This window comes from Anabrus simplex, chromosome 14 (genome assembly GCF_040414725.1).
Source record: "Anabrus simplex isolate iqAnaSimp1 chromosome 14, ASM4041472v1, whole genome shotgun sequence".
Classification (NCBI taxonomy): domain Eukaryota; kingdom Metazoa; phylum Arthropoda; class Insecta; order Orthoptera; family Tettigoniidae; genus Anabrus; species Anabrus simplex.
In genome coordinates this window covers 96218100-96245558 of record NC_090278.1, presented here as the reverse complement: position 1 = coordinate 96245558, position 27459 = coordinate 96218100, and the positions used below count along the sequence as shown (strand labels likewise).

The following is a 27459-nucleotide window of genomic DNA, read 5'->3' as shown; positions in this document are numbered from 1 at the left end:
TGGTTCGTGATATCCATTTCTTGTACACATCTTGAAGTGGAAACCGTGGACTGCAAAGCGGTTGATCGTGTGTCGTAGGCCAAAGTTGGCATTCATCCAGTCTGTTGACATAAGAGCCTAGTCGGACCATATTTCACTTTGCTTGCTGTTCAGTTCTTGGATCAGCATCTCGTGTTGCGTTTTAGATGGTCGCGAGTTCTTCTGTAAAGAATGTCTTTAGGAAGGTAGACTTAACTTTTTCTAATTCTCTAAGGTTGTTTTGTATTAGACTAGCTTATGTACCCGTGCTTCGCTACAGAATTCTACATTGTATTCAGAGTTGTAGGTTAGGTTGTGTACACGTTGTGAGCAAGACTGTATTAAATTGCATAGCTCTTAACGTTATCCTGGAAACGCGAAGGAGAAGTCACAAAACGTCTCTTCTCATATGAAGACTGGGTTAAGGAATTTTCATTGTAATGGTAGGCCCGCTTGCCTACCATCAGACACTCACTCTCCAACTGCCTTTTTAAATCCTCAGAAAAACAGCTGTCTTAGTGGTTTTCCCAACTGAAATGAACATAGGTCATTACAAGGACGTCAGTAGAAATGACGCGAGTAAAATCAATGATTTCATATGAAATACTCGTTCAAATGAAAAACAACACATTCTCTCACTTTTAACGAACAGTACTACGCTGATGATCTAACAGTCCAAAGTTCGAGAGCTGGAATGACCAGGCCGCAGACAGCCGTGATCCGTAAACATTCTTAGTTTTTTCGGAGGGGGGAAGGTGTCGAATAGTGGAGAGTCCCAGGCAAAAACTATGCCCTTTTACTGATCTGTTTCCTAGGAGTACCCGATGAGTCGTAAAATCTCAATTCACTACACTGACGGTGAAAAAATCTAAGTTGGAGGCAATTTTTTCCTCTAAGCCAGAAAAGAAACCCCCCTCTTCACTGCTAATTTTGAATAAAATGAATGCAGAATTTAATAAAGTGAAGAGGAAGAAGCTCTTTTTAAGAAACGGCTCTTTTCAGGGTTGAATTTTAAGTTATTTACTGAACTGTGGTGCTATCATTTTGAATATGCCTAAATTGTAATTCTAGACCAGGTCATACTACTAATACTACTACTACTATTACTACTACTACTACTACTACTACTACTACTACTACTACTACTACTACTACTACTACTACTACTACTACTACGTGAGCCTCTGCCTTAAGAGTGCACGCTGCTCATTCAAAACAGCGCGTCAGAGTAGGGATCGAATAGTTGGAATACTATGATGAACCAGTGAGTTACGTACCAGTAGTACGGTATAAGAAAATGTATGAAGCAGAGGAATGACGTGCTAAAGAAGAAAGTTTTCTAACTCCCCAGCTATTTCCTGCCAATATTCAGTCAGGCTGTTATACTCGGTAGGCAGCAGTAATCCCATCTATCGGAGTTGAGTGGCAGCATAAGAGACAAGGAACATCACCACAAACATTGGTCAATGTAATGTTATTGTTGATCAATGTTATGCGCTATCAATATTGAAGGCCTTCACATATAGTTTTCTTCCGACTCTGAAATGCCACTCTTATCATAGTCGGTACGGTAAAATTGAATAAAACATAACTGGTCGGAAATTGTGTTCTTTATAACTTTTGATACGCTGTACTTTTCGATAGGACCAATAACAAACAGTAGGTATTTAAAAATTAAATTTTAGGCGCCTTCCCCTAAACTACAATTTCATCCAGGGCGAATAAAATTGTTGATAACCTAGAATGTAGTTTCTTATTCCCCGACTCTATATACCGACTTTCATTTAATTCTGTTAACCAATTTTCTCGTGGCTCGGCGTTGATATGGACTTGGCAACAAAAATACAAATTCATGAAAATATGTGTTATCAAAGTCGGTACGGTAACAATGTATGACATAAATGATCGGGTGTTTAATTCTATGTAACTTTAGATATGTAGAATTTATCGATAGACCACTAATAATATAAATATTTGAGAATTACATTTTAGGCCTTCCTCTAAACTACAATTTCACTCAACGTGAATAAAGTGATTTATAGCCCATATTGTAGTGGCTCATCCCCCGACTTGACATACCAATTTTCATCAAATTCTCTTCAACCGTTTTCTAGTGACGCGTGTACATACATACAGCCACACATAAATTACGGAAAAGTAAAAAGGGTATTTTCTTGTTAGTATGGATGTGACCGATACAGAAATACCATTCTTTTCAAATTCTGAGCAATGTACAGACAAAACTCCTATTTTATATATATATATATATATATATATATATATATATATAGATGATCCCAAGTTATCTGGGTGCCATATGTCACTATTGGGGTTATTTTTGTTCTGAATAGTTTCATTGCGGTTCGAATGGATAAGGTTTCCCAATTGCATGAAGTCCTGCATGGCTTCTATGGCGCATGTTGTTCTTTCCCTGACATGTCGTGTGAAGATGTTCCCTTGCGTTTGTCGTATTACTCCTAGTTAGTTGAAATGATTTACGATAGGCAGCGGTTTACCTTCCATTAGTATGTGATCATTTGTAGAAGCTTCCCACTTTTACGGAATGCCAGCACTACTGTCTTGGTGCACTTTATCGTCATCTCGTTTTGCTCATCCCATGTGGCAAGTTTATCAATGGACGATTGTAGGATTTCCTTTGATGGTGATGCCACAACCATATCGCCCGCATAGATGTATGTCTTCACTCCCTCGAGGTGAATGGCTTCTATGAGATCGGCTGTAGCGATGCTGAACAGTAGCGGGCTCCCTGAAGTACACCACTTGTTCGCTCTATTGGTTCCGATTGAACTATACTGTCGTCGTCTATGTTGCAGGCTATTCTTGTGAAGGATGTTCTTTATTATCCTCGAAAGGTAGTGCTCCTTTCCGATCATGTTTTAAGCTTCCTGATTAAACCACTTCTGTTCACTAGGTCAAACGCCTTTGTGTAGTCGACGTAGTCTCAGCGCGTCTTCTACATCGGTTAGTAGGCACTTGATGGTTTGTAGAGTGTTTCTTCCTTTCCGGCAGCCGAACTGCTCTTCAGGGACCTTATTGTCAACTTTTATTTCTATTTGCTTTACGTCGCACCGACACAGATATGTCTTATGGCGATGATGGGATAGGAAAGACCTAGGAAGTGGAAGGAAGCGGCCGTGGCCTTAATTAAAGTACAGCCCCGGAATTTGCCTGGTGTGAAAATGGGAAACCACGGAAAACCATCTTCAGAGCTGCCGACAGTGGGGCTTGAACCCACTATCTCCCGATTACTGGATACTGGCCGCACTTAAGCGACTGCAGCTATCGAGCTCGGTATTGTCAACTAGTTCATTGAGTATCTTCGTGAAGATCTTGAAAATGGTGTTTTCTAAAACAATACCTCGGTAAGAATTCGGGTCTCCTGTATTACCCTTTCCTTTGTATAGCATCTTCAAAGTTGATTTTCTCCAATTTGACGGTATGCGGCCTTGAAGTAGGCATTCGTTCATGAGTTCTGTCCATAGTTCTTTCAACAGTGGGACTGCTTCTTTCAGATGCTCATGGTGAATATTGTCCAGACCACATGCTTTCTATTCTTTGTAGCTGTTGATCGGTACTGCCGTTTGGGAAGGGTCGTTGTGATGGGTAGGTCTGGTGTCTCGCGCTTGCAGCCTTGTATTAAGGTGATGAATCCACGTTTTCATCGGGATGTCCTTCGGGAGTTTTGGGTCGCCTGGGATTCAGGGCTGAGAACGGGCTCTTGGTCTAATCGAGCTTCTTTCAGTTGTTGATAGTTTTCCTTTGTTCTTTTCACTGCCTCCTTATAGTATCTTCTTTTCTCGGCATACTCCTGTAGTGCCCTTCCTCTTTTGAGGAATGTTTGGGGTGACGTCCTTGATGTGGTTCTCGATCAGTGTTATTGCAGTGTCTATGTTTCCAGATTTGATAATATTCATTATTCCTTCCTTGTCTATGCTGCGTAATTTTTCCATTCTAGTTTCCTTGATATAAGTGTTCTGGAGCTGTTTTGACTGCCTGCATCAGTGTTAACCAAGAGGATAGTTTCTAATGGAAGGTGTTTTCTTGCTACAACGTTGGATAGCTTGATGCGATGCTCTTATGTCGTTGCTTATGAAGAGGAGATGTATGGTGCTGGTATGTCTTCTCCTCACGTCTGTTCATTAGGGATAGGCCGTCTTCCTCTAGGTATAAAGAAGTGCATTTATTTTCGTACACAGGACGTCAATGAGGCAGTTGAAGTCTCCAGCTGTCAGTATTGGGTTCGTGGTGGGTGCTGTCGTCATTGCGGTGCCCAGTTCGTCTATAATGTCCACTTCTGTCAGATCTGGTTGGAAGTATGTGCACAATATCGAGAACCTGTTCGTTAGTAGCAACTTCATATGGTTACGTGAATGGGGAAAGGGCTAGTTCGATGAGGCATAAAATGCCGCGTTTGGGCCTGCCCTTGTCACCCTGTGGAGGAAGTAGAAATTCTGTGTTTTCCAGTGTTTTGTGAGGTTGGATTCGGTAAGTATAATAATATCGTATCGTTGTAGTGGGTGGTTCCAAGCGAGCTCTAGTGCATTTGTGATTCCCTCGATGTCCCATAGCAGTGTCTGTAATTTAACAGTATTAGTCGTGCCTCTCAGTTCATTAGTGCTTGGATTATTTTGGTCTTCTTGTTGTGAACTGGCGTTCGGTAGTCATAGGTTTTTTTTACTTGTTCCTGTGGTTGCTATGAGTCCGGGTTCTTGTCTTGGAAAGCGGTAGGGTCGTACTATCACGTTTCGTGGCCAGAAGAGTGGGTCCTTAGATTTCTCTAGATCGTCGAAGTTGAAACTGACTTTAAAAGCATTGTTTCGTCCTTCCTGTAGTTTCTATTTCACACATGATGTTCTCTGTGATACCCCTTTCTTGGAGATGTGCGATGATGTATTCTGCTTTGTTTCTTCGTGAAGTCTCCCCACATATAACCAAGCTCTGCGTGGTGCTGCCTTCATCCTGGTATTGTCCTTTGAGCCAACTATCCTTTGTCTTGTCTCTCCGTTTGTCCGTTTGACATTTGTTGTCCCACAAAAAGAGTCTTCAGGTGAGCGTTGAAGCAGAGGAATGGTTAGTTCTCGGTCGGTCGTGTTTGGGGTTCTCTTTTCCTCGTGTTCTTGCCCTTCCTCCGAGTACTGATTCGGTGGATTTCGAGCGCGTGGATTTTTCGGTGGCGAGTCTATAGGCTGTGCTGATGCTGACTTAGCTCCTGCCTTTATAGTTTCCTGTATGCTTTGCACCAAGGTCTCTATGATGGTTTTCATCTGAGTTGCTAGCCTCTTTGTCACCCTTTTTTCCATATCTGTTATTTTCAGGAGTTGAGTTTAGCGTTTCGAGCATAGCCACGTGAGCTTGCACTTGCAGTTCTTTCTTTTCATAACGTCGAATTCTCCCTTTGTAAGACTCGAACATTCAAAATGTTGCCAACTACGGCAATATTCACATTCTATCGCGTCTTCGTTGTTATTTACATTCCTGCTACAGCTACTGCACTGGGTTGTATTTGTTTTTTCGGAGACCATTCTGTCTACCAGTCTTCGCGGGAGTCGCAGGCGTTCTGTCTCTCTAGTAGTTCTCTACTGTCGACAATACGGGTTCCCGGCTGATTTTCAGTTGTTTGCGAAGCAGTCCCACCTCCAGTTAAGCAAACCAACTAGGCATGCAACACTTCGTCGCACTCTATTCACTTTTCCACTATATATCGACCTATCTACACGGACTCACATTCACATGCTGTTCACCATAGATTTAATAATAATACCATAACAGAACAAGGGATAGAATGAATCTATTTAGGCACAAGGAAGCAAGATGTGTTGGTGGATTACTTAGCATTCGCTTATAACATGCCATTGTTAGCAGGAGATAAAGAAGAACCCCAATTAATCCTTGAAATATTACATAAAATCGCAGAGAAAGCAGGACTCAGGATCTCATATGAAAAGATAGAGTACCGGTACATAGAATACAGACATAATAAAGAAAAGCATCTGGAAACAAAGTATGGGAATGTCAAGAGGTCAGACCAATTTAAATATATTGGTGAATGGATTTAGCCGAATGGGCTTGATAAAGAAGCAAATAAGGGAAAGACCATAAAGATGGAGTTAGCCTGTAGATCAGTACAGAAAAAATACAATAAAGTAACGATTTCTTACAGGGCAAAGATCAGACAATTTACCACGGTTGTAAAGCCAGAGGGACTTTACAGTTCAGAATGTCAGATATACAAAAGGGAAAATGGATGAGCTAAAGAAAGAAAGAAAGAAAGAAAGAAAGAAAGAAAGAAAGAAAGAAAGAAATATCTTGAGAAAGGTCTTAGAATACGAAGAAAGAAAGGATGATATATGGAGTAATAGGAGAAATTAAATTCTATACAGACAGACAGAGAAGATCACAGGCATCATACGTAAGAGGAGACAGAAGTTTTATAGGCACCTCAGAAGAATGAACGATAGTCGATTAACATTATCAAATTAAAAGCAACTACTAAATGGGTAGAAGAAACAAGAAAAGACATGGAGGAAATTGGCATCAATCCAAAGTAAATCTTAGTAGAGATATGTTTCGAGCTAAAATTGATACATTCAAGAGGTTCAATCACAGATATTATCATCGCTATCACTCTTTTGCTTGCGCAGTTATTTTGCCCCTCCCCAACGATACGCAATTTACAGTCAGATAAGATACAAGGAACTCTCCTACTGCCATTAATACATTCTCTAACCGACATACCGAAAGTAGTTCAAAATATAATAAAGACTAGCTGATGTACCCTCGCTTCGCTACGGGATTCTCATAAAAACTGTCTTTGTGGTTTTCCTAACTGAAGTCAACATAGGTCATTACAAAAATGTCAGTAGGAATGTAGCGATTAAAAGCAATGTTATCATGTAAAATACTCAATCAAATGAAAAACTGAACATTTTCTCAATTTTAACGAAGAGTACTACGGTGCCGATCTAACAGACGGAAGTTCCAGAGTTGGAATGACCAGGCCGCAGACAGCCGTGAACGCTCCTCTGCCATTATTCCGTTAAATATACACACTGCCCATTCCAATCAGTGCCTCAGCTCGAATGCTATGATGAACCAGTGTGTTACGTACCAATTGTAACATAAAATTTATGAACTAGAAGAATGGCATGCTAAAGAAGAAAGTTATCTAACTTCTTAGCTATTTCCCGCCAATGTTCAGTCAGGCTGTTATACTCAGTACTACTGGGTGACTTGGCCGTGCCGTTAGGGGCGCGCAGCTATGAGCTTGCATCCGGGAGATAGTGGGATCGAACCCGACTGCCAGCAACCTTGAAGATGGTTTTCCGTGGTTTCCCATTTTCACACCAGGCAAATGCTGAGGCTGTACCATTATTTAAGGCCACGGCCGTTTCCTTCCCACTTCTAGTCTTTTCCTATCCCATCGTCGCTATAAGACCTATCTGTGTCGGTGCGACGTAAAGCAAATAAAAAAAAAAAACTCTGTACGCAGCAGTAATCCCATCTATCGGAGATGAGAGAGAACAGAAGACACAAAGCATATCACAGCAAACAATGGTCAATGTAATGTTATTGTTGATCAATTTCATGAGCTTTCTATATTGCAGGCCTTCACATTTAGTTTTCTTTCGACCCTGTCATATTAGGGCGTCTTATGAAATTATTTATGGCGTAGACTGTAGTTCCTTATTCCCCGACTTTACATACCGATTTTCATTAAATTCTGTTTAACCATTTTCTCGTGACTCCGCGCTTATATGAACTTTAGCAACAAAAATCCAAACTCATGAATATCTCTGCTGTCATAGCCGATACGGTAAAAATGTTAAAGCATAAATGATCGGAAATTTAATACTATATAACTTAAGTTATAAATATTTGAGATTTAAATTTTAGGCCTTCCCGTAAACTACCATTTCTCTCAGCGTCAATAAAAATTTTTAAGGCGAAGATTGTAGCGACTTATTTCCCGACTTTGCATACCGATTATAATTAATTTCTCTTCAGCCGTTTCCTCGTGATGCGTGTACATACATACATACATACATACATACATACATACATACATACATACATACGGAAAATTTAAAAGTGCATTTACTTGTTACTGTGGACATGACCGATACAGAAATACCATCCTTTTTAAATTCTGAGCAATGTACAGACAAAACTCTTATGTATATATATAATGTATGGTGCAGGTCTTGCGTGTTGACTCCCATGAGCGACCTGCCTCTCAAAACTACTTTCACCTAAACTTGGCCACAGGTAACATTTCGGTGAGACTTCGAGGTACACTGGCTCCGAGTCACAGAACAAGTATGTCCAAGCGAGCTCGATTCCACGTCCTGCGAGAGTAAGGATGTCTACAAAACCTGAAACTAACACCATCCGGGACCTTCTCAATCCTTTGTTAATTCTCGCTTAGGAACGAACGAACTAAGAGGTCGAGAGTTCGATTTCTGTTGTTAATTATGAGGAAGGCAAAGGTGTGATCCTCATCACGGAATATTCACCCGCTAACAAATGGATGTGGCACCATCAGGGTCTATCCAACTCTAAAGATGACTGGTACTGTTGGGGACGGTAACCGCTGTCAGCGGTCTTGTCTTCTGCTTACGCTGTGAAACTCTTCACTACGGGGAGATGTCGCTCATAAAGAAGTTGCAGCAATAGGCGGGTAGATATCGTCACCTAAAAGCCTGGCTCGAATTAGGTCCGTTTGGAAGTCAGCTCTACCCAGCCGTGCGACGTTCATAGAGAGAAGAAAGTCATTTATGAGCCTGCATATGAGCTTGTGAAATTTGAGGTGGTCGCGCTGATCATCTGCCGTGCCCTTGGGATCTATACACCAGTGATAATAATTTGCCACATCTGCCATTAAAGGATCCGTAGCCATCTCTGCAGGTTATACGTAGGACTTGTTTACACGTTAATGCTATACTTATTTTTAGCACTTCGACACCTTGGTAGACATTCCACGATATACTGTCTATTGGACGAGTATTAACTGTCGCTTATTAAATTCGACTATCTATTTTAATATTATACTTTCCTAAGCTGTATTATCAAAGATTATTTCCATTCAAATTCATTTTTTATAATTACATACTTGGGTAGTAAAATAAAGCAGACATAAGGAGGACACAAAATCCAAACCAGCTCAATCAAGGAAGAACTTTCTTAGGAAAAGAAAATTTCTCACTGAGAACATTGACATAGGAATTAGAAAGTCGTTTTTGAAGACTTTCGTGTGGAGCGTGGCATTGTACGGAAGTGAAACATGGAGGATAACTAGCTCAGAAAGAACGATTATAGAAGTTTTTGAAATATGGTGTTACAGAACGATACTAAAGGTCAGGTGGGTACATCGAATCAGGAATGAAGAGATACTGAGATTCTTCGTCGGGTAGCTATGTTATCTTGAGACATACAACTACTAGTAGACATCGTAAGCAGGCAATATAGGTGATTTCAATTAATGTTCTCTTGTCCAGAGTATCGTTTGCAAGAAATTTAAGTTGGAAAGAAAGGCATTCGCGTTTTAAACGTTAACACTGAGGCCAGACGAGGCAAGGTGCAAATAACTTTACGATTGTTCTTGCTCACCAAGATGTCAGATGAAATTAGGCCAAGATGGTAATGGCCACTAACAAGACGGCACACATGTCTTGTGCTCCACCACCCTCTAACGATGCGAGACTGACTTGTGAGGGCGGCGGCGGAGTCTACATTCCCCGGCCAAAGGGTGGGGTGGGCCCCCTAGAGTGTGTCGCTCTCTCTCGGGCCGGGAGAAGTGAAGAAAACCGTGCGGTGTGTTAGATGAGGGAGGTGGGTAGACGATGTGCTTATGAGGATGGGAATGATGGAAAATGTACGCGAGGAGTGAAATCTAGAGAAGGGTGCCAGGAGGAAGATGGAGGGTAGCGGTGATATTACAAAGTGAGGTGGTAACAAATCGAAAGAGATCCAATGTCGAAAGTGGTTGAGGGAAGAAACTAGGTAGGAGAGGGGTGGACAGACTGGTTGAGGGGGTGGAACTGGAGGAGGAGCTGGCAACGGGAGGCATTATTGGAGGGAGAGCGAAGAGTTTGCGAAGGCTCAACTCGGTAACGATGGCGGTAAATATTTGCGTCTGTGACGATCAGTTGTTGGACGTACCGGGCGAGTTGGCCGTGTGGTTAGTCGCGCAGCTGTGAGCTTGCATCCGGGAGATAAGTGGGTTCGAATCCCACTGTCGGCAGCCCTGAAGATGGTTTTCCGTGGTTTCCCATTTTCACACCAGGCAAATTCTGGGGCTGTACCTTAATTAAGGCCAAGGTCGCTTCCTTCCCACTCCTAGGCCTTCCCTATCCCATCGTCGCCATAATACCTATCTTTGTCGGTGCGACGTAAAGCACATAGCAAAAAAACTTGTTGGACGTCGTCTGCAGTCGGAAGGTGGAGGCGAACCATGAATGTAGGGCCGGAGCTGTTCTGGATCCGGAACGCACGACGGGCGAGGGCGCCTGCTCTTCGAAGTTCACGTAGTATGTCCTGTTCAGAGATGGTAGGGTCGAGGCCACAGATTAGGCTACACAGCTAGGCGTATCGTGTAAACATGGAGGTGGTGGCAGTGATTGAATCCGATGGTGTGACAGGGAGTTGCTGGGGACTAGATTGTGTGGGAAACGAGGAAAGAGGGAGGGATGATGACATAATGGGTGGAGGGTGGCGTAGTGACGGGAATAGATGAAGTGGTAAGTCGTAGTCCTGGGTTGAGACTCATTGACTACGGGAGGAGTAGATGAGTCGGCGAAGAGTTGATCTAAGATGGTGGAAGGAGTAGGCAAGTCTTCCTCTCTGCGTAGATATAGTAGAACGTTCAGCAGCCTGGAGACATTATGGACTGGGACGTCGGCTGTGCAGAGTTCTGTGAAAATGTCGTCTTCAGAGAGCACCAAATCTACACCGAGAATGAAACAGGTATACATGGTCGTGGGAAGACCGACTGCCAACTCGGTGTCAGCCTGTATGCTAGATCAGGGCCTCTCAGGGTGCAAAAGACGACTTCGCTTGCTTGACCAGAGTGCAGACCCCCACTCCCCAATTTCGAGCAATAGCCCTGTCTTTCTCTTTCCTCACGCCTGCCTCCCTCTTCCTCATTTGCTCCGTAGCGCTCCAAATCTGAGCCGAGTTGAGCCGAGCTTAGGCGAGTGGAACCGATGCACTGTGCACAGGAACTCTGCGCCGCTGTTTGCACGCGTGAGATTTTCGGTGTTTGAGAGGCCCTGTGCTAGATTAAGGTCGGCGAGGTAGAAAAGTAAAGATGATAGCCACCCGGCCGAGCAAAAATATTTGCAGATGCGTAAACGGAGATCAGCTGTCCTCGTTAGAGAGGTCGATCAAAGACGTTGTGAGGGGTGGAGCCCGGGATATATAGCACGATGGAAAAATCTAGAAGAATAGTTAAGATAGAGCGAGCCATGGGCGCCCGCAACGGGGGGGCAAGGGGGGCACTTGCTCCCCCCCCTGGAATTCTAAAGATGTTGATGTTCAATTGTTTAATATCATACCAGATTATTTCATAAACTGAAATTACTGACAGTCATCTAGCATATGTTATAACTGGAAGTTTCTGTAAACAATTTAATGTTGCTGACGTTATATTGGTTTTTATATTCAAGAAAATTGTTAATGTGCCCCCCCCCCTGGAAAAGATCCTGCGGGCGCCCATGGAGCGAGCGTTTTCCAGAACGATGACGTCACGGTCACATTTCCATAGGTCTACATAGCAACAGGCGAAGGAATAAGTGGTGGCGGGAGAAGGTAGGAATGTAAGAAAGTTCCATTTTGTAGAGAGATTGTTGCGCCATCCATTATCTGAGTAATGAGATCAGATAAGCTGAAGAGTCCTCGAAAGATAGCGCCAGCTCTTATAAACAGACACCGGCCTATTGTTGTAAGACTCCGAGCCGGGCTCTTCTTCTGTAAGTACGATTATATTGCCACTGGTGTGTTGTGAAATCACTAGTATTACATTTGTGGGTATGAGTAAAGGATATTTTTTTTCTGTGGGATTGTAAATATGTTTGGGTAATACCAGTTAAGTAAAATAATGACATTTTCGAATAATGCAGCATTATGGTCTTATTTCGTCCAATTTGCTTGAGTAGAATGAAATTACGATATATAGGAAGCAAGAAGAATCTGCAAGAACTTCTTCCAAAAAGGTCAGTTCAGTTCAAATAGAAGGAAATTTCGTTATTAACTTAACCTAACCTAAGATTGTCTTGTCACGACTTTGCAGATTTGGCCTGAGTGTATTCTTATTGACGTACATGTAATATGCTTGTGTGCTTTATTACAGAGTGGTTTCTCTTCAGCCCGAGAATATTAGCAAATTTCAAGAAGGGAGCTGAATTATTTACACAAGACAAACACCGAAGATTACTTTTAGAGTAATGCCCATATTTAAATAAACACAGGAATATATAACAGTAGTATAATTGGATGGTTCGGCCGCCACCACCACCACAGCCAGAGGCCTCTTCCAGTGCTGCCAACTTAACCTAACTAGCGCGAGATTTGAATTTGTAAACAAATCCACGTGCTTTTTGACAGCCACGTGCTTTTTGACAGACAACAACGCATCGCAAACCTCAGTACTGCCATCTTGACGGGCCTAAACCTCAGTGGTACCAACTTAACCTAACTAGCGCGAGATTTGAATTTGTAAACAAATCCACGTGCTTTTTGACAGCCACGTGCTTTTTGACAGACAACAACGTATCGCAAACCTCAGTACTGCCATCTTGACGGGCCTAAACCTCAGTGGTACCAACTTAACCTAACTAGCGCCAGATTTGAATCGGTAAACAAATCCACGTGCTTTTTTGACAGCTGTCATCCGCCATCTTTAAACTACAGAGCACTGTGCTGCCCTCTTTATCGCAGTAGCTGCAAATTCGTCACCTGTCATCGGCAGTGCTGCCATCTTCGCGGGCCTAAACCTTAGTGCTACCAACTTCACCTCACTAGCGCGAGATTTGAATCAGTAAACAAATCCACGTGCTTTTTGACAGCAGCCATCCGCAATCTTTAATCTATAGAGCACAGTGCTGCCCTCTTTAGCTACTTACCTTTGAAATGTGGTGGCGGATAATTTGAAAAATGCTTTTTGACAGCAGCCATCTTTGAGCACCGTGCTGCCCTCTTTGCCTTTGAAATGTGGTGGCAGGCAATTCCACGTGACAGTAGCCATCTTTAATCAAGAGAGCACCGTGCTGCCCTCTTTATCGCAGTAGCTGCAAATTCGTCACCTGTCATCGGCAGTGCTGCCATCTTGGCGGGCCTAAACCTTAGTGCTACCAACTTAACCTCACTAGCGCGAGATTTGAATCGGTAAACAAATCCACGTGCTTTTTTGACAGCTGTCATCCGCAATCTTTAATCTATAGAGCACAGTGCTGCCCTCTTTGTGGCGGTGGCAAATTCCACGTGCTCTTGTTTGGAAACAAACTCACGTGCTTTTTTTCTGATAGCTGTCATCCACTATCTTGCATCACAAACCTCAGTGCAGCACTCTTTAGCTAGATACCTTTGAAATGTGGTGGCGGCAAATTCTATGTGCTCTTGTTTGGAAACAAAGCCACGTGCTTTTTTGACAGCTGTCATCCGCCATCTTTAATCAATAGAGCACTGTGTTGCTATCATGCGGGCAATTTCGTCAGCTGTCATCCGTCATCTTTAATCCACAGAGCACCGTGCTGCCCTCTTTATGACAAGTAGTAGCGGACAATTTGAAAAGTTCCGTTAGCTGTCATCCGCCATCTTTACCTAGATACCTTTGAAATGTGGTGGTGGCAAATTGAAAAATTCCACGTGCTCTTGTTTACTAAACAAACTCACGCGCTCTTTGTCAGCTGTCATCCCCCATCTTACATCGCAAACCTCAGTGCTACACTCTTTAGGTACATACCTTTGAAATATGGTGGCGGATAATTTAAAAAGAAAAATTCTACATCAGCCATCTCTCGACGCTAATTGCACAAGATGGTGGCTATACATGACTCCTTAAAGGTGCTTATGCAAGATGGCCGCTATACATAGGTTCTTATGAAACGCCCTTGGGATGCTTGCGCAAGATGACGGTTATACAAGGCTACTTATGAGACGCCCTAGGGATGCTTGCGCAAGATGGCGGTTGCCCTTATGAGGCGGCTTAAGGATCTTTTGCACAAGATGGCGAGAGGTGCCCTAAGGATGCTTGCGCAAGATGGCGGACGCAAGATGGCGGACGCAAGATGGCGGACGCAAGATGGCGGCTATACACGATTCCTTATGAGACTCCTTAAGGGTGCTTGCGCAAGATGGCTGCTGCTCTTGTGAAGAAAGCTAGCTTAGAGGCTAACGTGTCATGCTAGTTCGATTCATTAAACTTGGGGCTTAAATGCAAAATGTTAAATATCTCGAAAACGGTGCATCGTAGAGCAAAACGGACAAAATTTTTCTACCTGATACCTAGGTTTGCAGTATCAGGAACATGATAACATAAGAAAAACATAGTCTAATGATGAGATCGACGGTTCGATTCCTACTTAGGCCCTTTGGCAGCTATCTATTTCTACAAGATGGCGGCTATACATAGCGCTTGCACAAGGTAGCAGCTACAAGACGATGACTATACACAACTGCTTATGATACGGCCTAGAGGTGCTCACACAAGATGGTGGCTGCTCTGATGAAGAAAGCTAGCTTTGCATCGTGCAGGTATTTTTACAGCACTAAACCTCATACCTTTGAAATGTGGTGGCGGGCAATTTGAAAAATTCGACGTGCTTTTTCTTCACAGCAGCTATCTTTAGACAATAGCGGCTATACATAAGCTGTTAAGGCCTCCTCTTATGTCAAGGCATAGCTCTATCGAACAAGTTTAAACCTGCATCGGAATAGCTAGAGTAAGCACGTGCTGCAGTGATGACGTCATTAAGCATGTTTAGACTTGCAAATCACAAAAGAAACGTAACAAGACTAGAATCGAACACTGCACTCTATGCCGAGAAATTTATCATGTGATCGGAACATTGATTGAAGTGTTTAGAACACTAAATAAGTAATCAAGACTAAAATAGAACACTGTACTCGATACAACATGTGTTTAGAACATGTCAGGGGATACCTTTGTTCTAAGAAGATTAGATTACCGCACATTCCTTGTAGGGCTAATAGGCTGAAGGGCTAACGGGCAAAAGGGCTAAAGTGCTAATGGGCAAAAGGGCTAAAGGGCTAGGGTGCCTCTCCTCTCTTTATCTGGGGTTGAGACCGGCTCTACAACTAGAGGCGGAGTTAACACCCTAAGGAAGGGAGAATGTTGGGAAATAATCTATACGAATATAGCTACTCGATCGGCTATATACTACAGATCGATGACTTAGGTGAGGGTAAGCGCTTACTTAATAATACCTATACGACGTAATTCATGCTCTATTTCAAAAATATCTTCTTTGTACTGTGTGTAACCAGCATCATGATAGGCTCTTAGCAGTTGTAAACGTTTTACGAGTACGTTGGGGTCTTTACAGTAGCTTATATCTACATAGGGTAACAGAGGCTTGTTGTGAACTTTGAGTCTATATGCAGACAGTTGATGTGTAGGGACTTGTTTTGATGTAATACGTGCTTCAGCAGTAGCGTTTCTAGGTACAAACTTAACTTGTTTCGATAGCGATGAAGCGTTGAAATTTCCTTCTTTTTTACCTTGCATCTCTTCTTGAGATGTTTGCACTGCGACAGAACGTGTAGTAGGCTTAGGAAATGAAGTAAAATCATCAAGATGTAATGGCAATGAAACATTAAGATTTTCTTCTTCTTCTTCTACTTTCCCTTTACTACTGTTTTGATCAACATCATTATCCTTATCATAATCATGATCTTGCCTCTCTTTATCTTGAAGTTTGTGCTTAGTAACAGAACTTGTAGCAGGCCTGGACAACAAGGGAGAATTAAAAATCTCTCGCAGAGGTGTACTTTTTAAACATAAATCAGTGTTCGCTTCAATATGGTTAAGCTCTTTGTATTTTGTTCCCGATGAAGCTACGTTACACGCGGCTTCATGACGTTGAGCGTTGTATGCGTTCTTGAACTCTCTTCTACAATGTTTGCATTGAAAAATTGTCCTACATGATATCTCATGACGTCTCTTGTGATAGCTTCGGGAAAATACTTTTCCACACTCTTCGCAAATATACCTAGAAATAGGTTTTTCCATGACGGACTTTTATCTTCTGCTAACAGATTCTTCTTTAAATCTACTTGACATTTGTTACTCTCTACTTCGATGATGCGAACAGCTTAGCGATTAACAGTAAACTAACACAAAAGCGTATAACCAAGGTAGCAACAGTAAGGTTTAAGCTCATCAAGATGGCAAGAGTAAGGTTAGCAATGTTCTGTTGCTGGATTTTAAATTCCGCACTATAACATGCATAAGGTGGCAGCCTTGAGCTTTACCGCCGTCAAGATGGCAGCAGTGAGGTTAGCGACGCTCTATTGTCCTTCAAAGTGAGGTTAGGGTCCGTCAAGACGACAGCTGTCAAAAAAGCGCGTGGCTTTGTTTACTAAACAAGAGCACGTGGCTGTGACGTCACGGTCACGTAATCAATCCTTGGCTCGACGTCGTTAAGAGCAGCAGTATGAACAGCCATGTTTCAAAGCGTGTACACATCACCTATCGATTTTGCATGCATCGACTCTCGTACTAAACTTCTTGTGCGGAAGCAGAACTCGTGTTCTACGTGGACTCTAACTCCATACCTAACCGAAATGTATGAAGGACAAGAATAATTAAAATTAATGGCTACATTTTCGAAGTTGTAATTTCATTTTATATTACAGTACTTACTTAAATAGTATACGATACACTTAAATGTGAAAATATCCTTTTGTATATTAAATGGCTACAATAGATCTCTTCACATGGTTATGAGGGTATTTATGGATTGTATTAAGGATGTAAACAAGACGGCATGTATTTTTCTGTTTTTATTTATTTCGTATGTCAAAAGAATACACTGCCACGACAGTACCAATATGTGCAAATTAGTAAATTTAAATATTTACAAATTAGGACTGATCAGTGAGTATGTGCAGTACAATTAAAGCTGAATATGTCCGACTCGTTGGCTGAACGGTCAGCGTACTGGCCTTCCGTTCAGAGGGTCCCGGGGATTTTAACCTTAATTGGTTAACTCCAATGGCACGGGGGCTGGGTGTATGTGTTGTCTTCATCATCATCATCTCACCCTCATCACGACGCGCAGGTCGCCTACGGGTGTCAAATTGAAAGACCTGCACCTGGCGAGCCGAACCCGTCCTGGGATATCCCGGCATTAAAAGCCATACGACATTTTTCAAAGCTGAATATCCGATTTTATTAAGTATTTCACACTTTCATCGGTGGCTTCGTCGATACCTTCATAGTGCCATTAAATTTGCGGAGTTGGCACTCCATGACGATGTGATGGTAAGATCCTCACCAGGATTACTTAATTCGAAAAATCCAAAGGTAAGCAACTGGATTTGTTGTGGGTGATTTCCGACTAAAGAGCAGTGATGTTGCGAACTTTGGCCCGAGAAGACTTGGGAGACACGAGACGAGCTGCTCGACTGAGTGGTATATTCCGAGCAGTCGGTGGAAAGATGGCATGGAAAGACATTAGTAGACGAATAAGCTTGCTTGGTGTTTTAACAAGTAAGAAAAATCACAATATGAAGAAGAAGTTCGAATTCAAGAGGACAAATTGCAGGACGAGGAATTCGGGAATAATTCTATTTATCAACGGAAATGTTCCATAATTTTCCAAGTTCTTGCAAGTCTTTTAAGAGAAGATTAGGTAAACAACTAATAAGCAATCGGCCACTTGGGCGGCAGTCCTACATGCAGATAAGTGATTATTACGTCACACTATGAGATGTTATTTGCATTTAGTTTTTCTGTTACTGAACAGTACTGCATATACAACACGCCAAGGACGATATACAGTTATAGTGGCTGTAAAAATATTCTCATTGCAATTTCCAAATTAGGTAACAGTTCTTGAATGTGGTTTACAAGCAACACACTACACAATGCGTTTTATTTCATTGTTCTTAATATATACTTTAAAATAAACAATCTCATCAGTCGAAAGTTCTTCCAAGTTATCTTTGTTACGCTCTTTAAGATCACCACACCAGAAGGCATGACACTTTTAAACGTGCTAATGATCGCATTTAAAAGAAAACCTGTTCTCTTTGTGTCATCAGACGGTTCGTTATATTTGAGGTGCCCGTTGGTAACGTTATTCATATTCAGAAAGCGACAGCGGACTGTGCCATTGTTTTGACAATAATAGACTATGTCTTAGAGCTGGGGTGTCATCCGAAACGTTGTGTAACCTAGCAACAGTACCTTGAGAACTGCGATCTGTACGTCATGGCCATCCATCACAGCCTGCACGGTTGCTAGGTAACACATATTGTACCGGAAGACAATTTTAAGATCGTTTGATTTCCGAAAGGGGCGTTTAATAGTAAGCCTAGGGGTAGGCCTATTAAAAACTACTTAGTATTATAATCTATTCAATGAATGTTAAAATAAATTAATCAGGATTTAAAAACCACAAATGGTACAGACGGTACTATGAAAATTCGTAAAGCCTTCGGAACTCTGATTGCAACTCACACATTTGTGGATAAAGATGATAAAACAGTGGGCAGAACAATGCAACAAATAACACAGCGACTTAATAAAGAGGCTTTGAGAGAAAAAGAATTTGGAAAAAAGAAGTAGAAGCCGCCAGACAAAGCTAATAATTCAAACACGCCCTTCAATTGGGCCTAACGAACAAAGAAGGAAAGACTGACAATAATTAAAACTGTGATTTCATAGAATCTGATGATGTAAGGGGGAAGTCAAACTTCCGCTATAAAAGAGTGAATTAAGTCCGATAATATTAGAAGTAAAATTTTTCAACCACATGCTTCATTGTTAGAATTCTATGCATCATATTTTCATGAGAATTGCTTAGTTAAAAGACACCTTTCTACAGAGGAGACTATGCTGTATCACTTTTCCTCTTGCCAGTGTGTGTACTTGATTTCTTCGGCGATATGTTGAAGAAAGAGACCGAACCCAGGGACCGGTATACAGCGGTGTATGATGATTGTATCAGAAGGCGAGGATGAGAAATACTTGCCATTTATTTACAAAACTTGTAGAACTCCAGCAGGTGTATCCTATGGACGTCTAATCTTATCTGCTGATATATAACGGGGTATAAATCATAATCTACTGAAGATAAAATTACCGCTCCCTCCATATCTATTCTCTATATTTGTAGACCCCTTTTCCCTTTTTATATCATTAATCTGTCTCACCAGGGATGCTATTCATAATTTCGCTTTGATGCGTGGAGCAGTTCTTCTTCCAACTGAGGGGAAACGCAGCCAACTTCCGATCCATGAATGCTGGAAGGAGTATGAAGGGCATAATGCTTAATATTTGATTTCAACAATTAGGGCGCACGCAGAATGTTAACGTAATATTTTTACATTTCTTAACAGTATTAAATGAAAAATAATACATAATAATACCTCAATTAAATTGGCATTAATGAAGAAACCAGTCAAGATAAAATGAAGTTCAGAACCTTAATTCCCAAACAGGAATTTTCTATAAAGCCCACCAGCCTAAATACAGGATGGACTGAACAACGTTAAAAAGACACAGCGACAGGACGAAGAGATATTGAAAATAGAATAAGAAATCCAAAGAAAGTGCTAATAAGTTCAAATGCGCTCCTTATTTGGGCGGAACGATTCAAGAAATAATAATAAGAACCACTTTTCCGTTTGCGAAAATCAAAAGATCATAAATACGTCTCTCGGTCATCAACGGCTGCTGATGTCAGATGCCCGCCAGCGTGCACGGTTGCTAGGTTACATTTATGATAATGTTGACAGTCTGGTTCTTCCCCGAGAAAGGTGTAATCAAGGAGTGTGTATTGTAGGTGCTAGATGGCAGACAAATGCAGTTTGCCAGTGGTGGCACAGATAAACATTCCTCGGAATATTACTCAAATTTCAGTGAAATAGGGATCAAGGCATATCATTTGAGTGCTGTCCGACTCGTTGGCTGAACGGTCAGCGTACTGGCCTTCGGTTCAGAGGGTCCCGGGTTCGATTCCCGGTCGGGTCAGGGATTTTAACCTTAATTGGTTAATTCCAATGGCACGGGGGCTGGGTGTATGTGTTGTCTTCATCATCATTTCATCCTCATCACGACGCGCAGGTCACCTAAGGGTGTCAAATAGAAAGACCTGCACCTGGCGAGCCAAACCCGTCCTGGGATATCCCGGCACTAAAAGCCATACGACATTTCATTTTCATTTGAGTGCTGAAACCCTCCGCTGCAAGGAGAAGTGGGATAAGACACGTAACCGCTAGATCACAGTAGTGGTGGGGACGGAGCGGAGCGGAGCAGTTGCTGTGACGTCATCACCCGGTTGTACCGGGTGAATGTAATGTGGCGGCACGTTTAAATACGTTAATTGTATGGCAACGTAAATGCAATGCCCTTTTCTCACAACAGAACTATTTTTCTGAATACAGGAATGTTGTTTTCTCCTGGAGAAGCCGACCTGCTCATTTCATCCTTGTGATGCCTCTTGATATAATCCCACAAATTTGATACGCCCCGGTCGCGTAAACGCGGCCCCAAAATTTGCATTTTGCTTATTTTTATCACCAGTAATTTCAAAGAACTGCCATGCATCAGACGGTTTACGTGGCATTTGTGGTACAAATTTCTGTAAAAATTTATGCAATTCCTTAAATATTATACAACATGAATACCATCTCAATATGGGATTAAATATCAAACGAATCCCACAATTATTATCTGCTATGCTTTGCATCATCTACAATAAACAACAAGCGGAGGAAATATAGACGCAGATTAAGAAACACAGACTGAATACAGGTTCAATACCTTTACAAGGGGTGGCCACGACGTTCGGACGACCACGGAGTATCTTCAAACTTTGTAAACTTTTAGTAGTCCATTAGGTCAAGATAACGTGCAAGTAGAAAGTTGTACTACTAAGGCGTTCTCGAGAAAATCGCAAGAGAAGTTTTCGCGTCCAATATGTACCGGTGCGTTGCGTTCTTGAGCACGAAACTATGGTGGTTGAGTGGTTAGCGTTCAAGCTCCGTAATCGCTGGCCCACTGGATCGAGTCCCGCTTGTCGTTTTGTTTTTCAACACTGGTCATATTATTTCATATATATTACAATTCAAAGGTAATATAATGAAAAAAAGTATATTTGCATGAGCTTTTATTGGATTTTCAATGTTATGTGGCTCTTTACTAATGTTTATCATTACAAAAAATTCTTTCTTTCTTTCTTTCTTTCTTAATCTGTTTACCTTCCAGGGTCGGTTTTTTCCTCGGACTCAGCGAGGAATCCCACCTCTACCGCCTCAAGGGCAGTGTCCTGGAGCGCGAGAGTTTGGGTCGGGGATGAAACTGGGAAGGATGACCAGTACCTCGCCCAGGCGACCTCACCTGCTATGCTGAACAGGGGCCTTGTGCAGAGATGGGAAGATTGGAAGGAATAGGTAAGGAAGAGGGAAGGAACGGCCGTGGCCTTACATTAGGTAGGGGCCTACATCCCGGCATTTACTCTGAGGAGAAATAAATGGGAAACTACGGAAAACCACTTCGAGGATGGCTGAGGAGGGAATCGAATCCCTACCTACTCAGTTGACCTCCCGAGGCTGAGTGGACCCCGTTCCAGCCCTCGTACCACTTTTCAAATTTCGTGGCAGAGCCGGGAATCAAATCCGGGCATCTTGGGGTGGGAGCCACTCACACTAACCACTCCACGACAGAGGTGGACTACAAAAAAATTATCATTTATAATTATCAACAAGTAAACGGTCCAATGCATAATGTATTCCTGTCGTGATTTGTGAAATACCTCATACCTGACAGTGAAATCGAGTAAGGTACCCGGACGCTTTGACCCGCAATATATTTGAAATAATATGACCGGTGTTGAAAAACAAAAAAGCGACGAGCGAGACTCGATCCAGTGATGCAGCGATTACGGAGCTTGAACGCTAATCACTCGACCGTCGCCATCTGGTGCTCGTGACCGCAACGCACCGGTACAATCGACGCGAAAATTCTCTTGCGATTTTCTCGAAAACGCCTAAGTAGTACGCCTTACTATTTGCACATTATCTTGTCCTAATGGACTACTAAAAGTTTATAAAGTTTGAAGATAATCCGTGATCTGAACGTCGTGGTCTCCCCTTGTTAAACACTTGTCGTGCGCTACACTGTGCTCTGGTCCTCCGCGAGTACTTGCAGTTGTAAGCGCAGGGGGTCGGTGGTGCGCTCTACCGCTACAACCGGATTACTCACCGGTATTACTCGCTCTGTTCCCACCTCTAGATCGCAGTACAACTCCATGCGCGATGCTCAGCTCGCCACTCCACGCTGACAGTGACAGGCTATGTCTTAAGCAGACCCTACACGGTCAATAAAACTGTCAGTACCAAAAAATATTGAGAGTAATACTGATCGTGTATGGACTGGAATGATGGAATGAAGGCCAGTTCTGAAGCAGATCCGGATTCCCTGATCAGCAAGCGTCAGTACTGTAGAGTGGTGGGGATACTGACAGTTATACTGACCGTGTGAGTGCGCTCGTCATTATTTCTGTCATTATTAACGGAGCAGCGATGTGTTTCTCACCAAGGTCAAGTAGAGGTGCTTATGGAAGCACCAAGTAGGCCTATTGCAAAAGTTTATCGAGCTATATGAAACGCTGCCAGAATAAACGTAACACAATACTTCACATGCTTCCACAACTGCTGTTCTGGTGGAAACTGGTGACATTATAGCGGAAAACTTTAAATCTTCAAAATTTCTACCAGTTGCAAGATACCTCAATGTCACCGCTAATCTCTCTGCCACCGATAAACAGGTCCGCATGTTTGTGTTTTGCCTTATTAGAAAAGAGTCTACCATTCCTAGTAATTTCGCAAAAGTACCCTCACTCATTCGGAGATAGTTCTGACAATCTTCTGCTTCGGTATATTGTATTTTCCTCAACATATGATAATGTTCTTCCCTTCTCCTAAGCTAATCTTTAACCCATCGTTTACGTTTAACACCGCGTTTCGTGCAGAGTGCTAATGTGATAGCTACACATGCCCGTCATTTACGATCCATTTTGATTGAATACCGCAATTGCATGTTATGAATCTCATTCCGTATTGACGGTTATTGACTTTTTATTTGTAAAGTGAGAATACCGCAATGGTAAGCAGTACTGACCAAAATATTGACAGTAATAATGATCATGTAATGTCGCTACAATATTGATGCGTAGTGTCAATATTATTGACTCAATATTACTGACCGTGTAGGGTCTGCTTTAGAGTTGTAACGAAATGCGTGAAGTGATGTTACCTAGCAACAGTACCTTGAGAGGTACACGCCATGGCCATCACTGCATTGCACGGTCGCTAGGTAACATCGCGTCACTCATTTTAAGACATATTGTATGATCATTTTATTTTCGCAAAGGGAAATGTAAGAAACGATTAATATGGTGCTGGTGTAGGGTAAGTATTCTGTGTGTTAATGGGAAGAGTGCTTTGATTGTTATTCTTGTTTCAGGGAAAGTGACGTAAGACGTTCAATATGCAAGGAGTTTACATCGTGCTGGTGGCGCTCGTCGCTGCAGCGAGTGCAAGCGAACTGAAAGGTATGACAACCTGACATGGAATATATATAGTGCTTTAACGTCACACAGACACATTGAATGATTTCATTGACGCAAGAAGGGGGAAGGGCCAGGATCGGGAAGGCAGTGGCCCTGGTCTTAACTAAGATACAGCCCCAGCAAGGAATAAACAACAGGGGTTTGGGATCGTAGGGGCTCCACAGACCTGAAGATGGTTTCCGTGCTATCACCCCAGGCTGCACCCTAACTAAGGAGACGGCCACTGCCTTTGTAATTCTTTCCCCTTCTTGCATCGCTTAAATCCTTGGATATGTTCGTGCGACGCAAATTCTTAGAATTTGTTTGGTGTGGCTGCTTGCAATGTTTCCTCTACTTTAGTCGATCCACAGCTTCCCTGGGCTGAGTTTGGTGAGCCGCATGTCTTCTCTCACCCGGTCCAGCCACCGTGTTTGAGGTCACCCTCCACGTTCAGTTTCATTCCTACCAATTACATGTTCATACTGCCGCAGGTGGGATTCACGCGTTTTCTCTGTAACTGGGAGAACCTTGAATTACTTGCGCACATTCAGCCTTCCTGATATGGTCTAGTCGAGTCAAGCCAATGGACCACCGCAGCATCTTCATTTCTACAAGTGCCTGTTGATGTTCCGATGCCATGGATTTCTTTATCGCACAGTACTCCAGTAATTTGGCGCCATTTTATCCATCCTGTTACGATCTCCTCTTATACTACGTATATTCCTGACCTTGCATGCCGCTGCTCCACGCATTCAACTACTCCGCTCACCTGTTGTCTGGCTACTCCATTCATCACGTGACTCTACGCTTCGCCTTCTCCACTTGTGTGTGTGCTGTGCTTACCTATTGGACACGTGATAATGACGCTTCTGAAACATGCTGGCTTTCAGCTTCTTTACCTTTCTCGATCTTCCTGTTCTGCTATATATTCCCACTCCGCTGCTCCAAAAATTGAGTCTGCCTTCGTCTCGGAGTGGTGGAGCACCATAATAACTGTGCTACGTTGTATATGTCACTTGCATCTGGACTGCTATTTCTTCAAGCAATTTGGTGAGCAAGATTTATCATTATGTTATTTGGACATTAAATTTTCTATTGGGCCATCTGCCACAGCTGAACGTTTCTTCCGCCGGCTTAAATTTGTATCTTCAATTCACATATGCAAGACTTTATTTCTGCAAACATTTTTCAATCCCGAACTGCGCTACGGACAACGTAAAAAATTGTACATCTCGTCATCCACCTCCTAGGGCGTATGCTACTTTGTATTATAAATATCGTAATAACAGATCCCGCAGCATAGACACACACGGCGAAGAAAATCCTTTCCCCACTTCCCCTTTCCCTTCCTTTAGCATTTTCTTTTTTTCAGGTTTTGCTCCTTTTTCATATTAAGTTTTATATATTCTTAATTGTACGCTTTGTATTTGGTCATAAGTTTTGTTTGGATACATTTCTTAAATCTATATTGTGAATGTGGCACATTTTTCCTATCTTCTCAGGTTTCCTCTATATAATTCACTATTTATCGAACTCTTGTCGTCGATTTATTATCTTGTTGCAAAATATTTCATTATTTATTTGTTTATTGTTAAATATATCTTGTTTATATTGTTAATATTTGGTTTTCTCTTGTTCCTATATTCTTTCATTTCTTGGCCTAGCTCCTTCCTACTGCGCGTCTTCATCGTTCAATTATTATTAGTATCTGCGCCTCTTTTTCTACGACCTTTTTTGTTTAAACTATACTTATTTACTAATTCTATTCTATATTATATCAGTATCGTATGTATATTACCACTACTGCCGTGCACTACAATTGTTTAATTATTGATAATTGCACGCTATCAACAGCAACAATCCGCCACTGACTTTTTTTTTGCTAGGGGCTTTACGTCGCACCGACACAGATAGGTCTTATGGCGACGATGGGATAGGAAAGGCCTAGGAGTTGGAAGGAAGCGGCCGTGGCCTTAATTAAGGTACAGCCCCAGCATTTGCCTGGTGTGAAAATGGGAAACCACGGAAAACCATCTTCAGGGCTGCCGATAGTGGGATTCGAACCTACTATCTCCCGGATGCAAGCTCACAGCCGCGCGCCTCTACTCGCACGGTCCACTGACTTTTGTCTTGACATCAGGAATCGAGCGGCACTCCGAGATGATGCATGAGCCTAAGTATTGCTGAATTATCACCGACAAGACCATAAGAAGGTGCGGCTCCATAGGATCTGGACTACGCAAGGATTTAGGAAACTACCCAGAGGGTGAAGATATCAATCAATCACTACTGATCTACATTTAGGGCAGTCGCCCAGGTGGCAGATTCCCTATCTGTTGTTTTCCTAGCCTTTTCTTAAATGATTGCAAAGAAATTGGAAATTTATTTAACATCTCCCTTGGTAAGTTATTCCAATCCCTAACGCCCCTTCCTATAAATGAGTATTTGCCCCAGTTTGTCCTCTTGAATTCCAACTTTATCTTCATATTGTGATCTTTCCTACTTTTAAAGACACCATCCAAACTTATTCGTCTACTGATGTCCTCCCACGTCATCTCTCCACTGACAGCTCGGAACATACCACTTAGCCGAGCAGCTCGTCTTCTTTCTCCCAAGTCTTCCCAGCCCAAACATTGCAACATTTTTGTAACGCTACTCTTTTGTCGGAAATTACTCAGAACAAATCGAGCTGCTTTTCTTTGGATTTTTTCCAGTTCCTGAATCAAGTAATCCTGGTGAGGGTCCCATACACTGGAACCATACTCTAGTTGGGGTCTTACCAGAGACTTATATGCACTCTCCTTTACATCCTTACTACAACCCCTAAACACCCTCATAACCATGTGCAGAGATCGGTACCCTTTATTTACAATCCCATTTATGTGATTACCCCAATGAAGATCTTTCCTTATATTAACACCTAGATACTTACAATGATCCCCAAAGGGAACTTTCACCCCATCAACGCAGTAATTAAAATTGAAACTCACAACCTGACTTTTATCCCCGTTTATCATCATACCATTGCCTACCGGCCATCTCATAACATTTTCGAGGTCATTTTGCAGTTGCTCACAATGTTGTAACTTATTTCTTACTCTGTACAGAATAACATCATCCGCAAAAAGCCTTATCTCTGATTCCACTTGTTTACTCATATCATTTATATATATAAGAAAACATAAAGGTCCAATAATACTGCCTTGAGGAATTCCCCTCTTAATTATTACAGGGTCAGATAAAGCTTCACCTTCTCTAATTCTCTGAGATCTATTTTCTAGAAATATAGCAACCCATTCAGTCACTCTTTTGTCTAGTCCAATTGCACTCATTTTTGCCAGTAGTCTCCCATGATCCACCCTATCAAATGCCTTAGACAGGTCAATCGCAATACAGTCCAACTGACCTCCTGAATCCAAGATATCTGCTATATCTTGCTGGAATCCTACAAGTTGAGCTTCAGCGGAATAACCTTTCCTAAACACAAACTGCCTTCTATCGAACCAGTTATTAATTTTGCAAACATGTCTTATATAATCAGAAAGAATGCTTTCCCAAAGCTTACATGCAATGCATGTCAAACTGACTGGCCTGTAATTTTCAGCTTTATGTCTATCACCCTTTC

At 42.2% G+C, this 27459-nt stretch overlaps 1 protein-coding gene across 3 annotated transcripts in view; it reads left to right on the top strand.

The window, feature by feature from the left end:
- LOC136885539 (uncharacterized) overlaps nucleotides 1-27459 on the top strand; it is a 392796-nt gene that overhangs the window by 326956 nt on the left and 38381 nt on the right. The window contains exons 1-3 of one of the 3 annotated variants that reach the window (XM_068230447.1): nucleotides 11936-12005; nucleotides 21491-21675; nucleotides 23750-23837. In XM_068230447.1, coding sequence (XP_068086548.1) covers nucleotides 23774-23837 — 64 coding nt within the window. In that variant the 5' untranslated portion in view covers nucleotides 11936-12005; nucleotides 21491-21675; nucleotides 23750-23773. Of the gene's footprint in view, nucleotides 1-11935; nucleotides 12006-21490; nucleotides 21676-23749; nucleotides 23838-27459 lie in introns of those variants that run through there. The other 2 variants (XM_068230448.1, XM_068230449.1) reach the window with 2 other exon arrangements.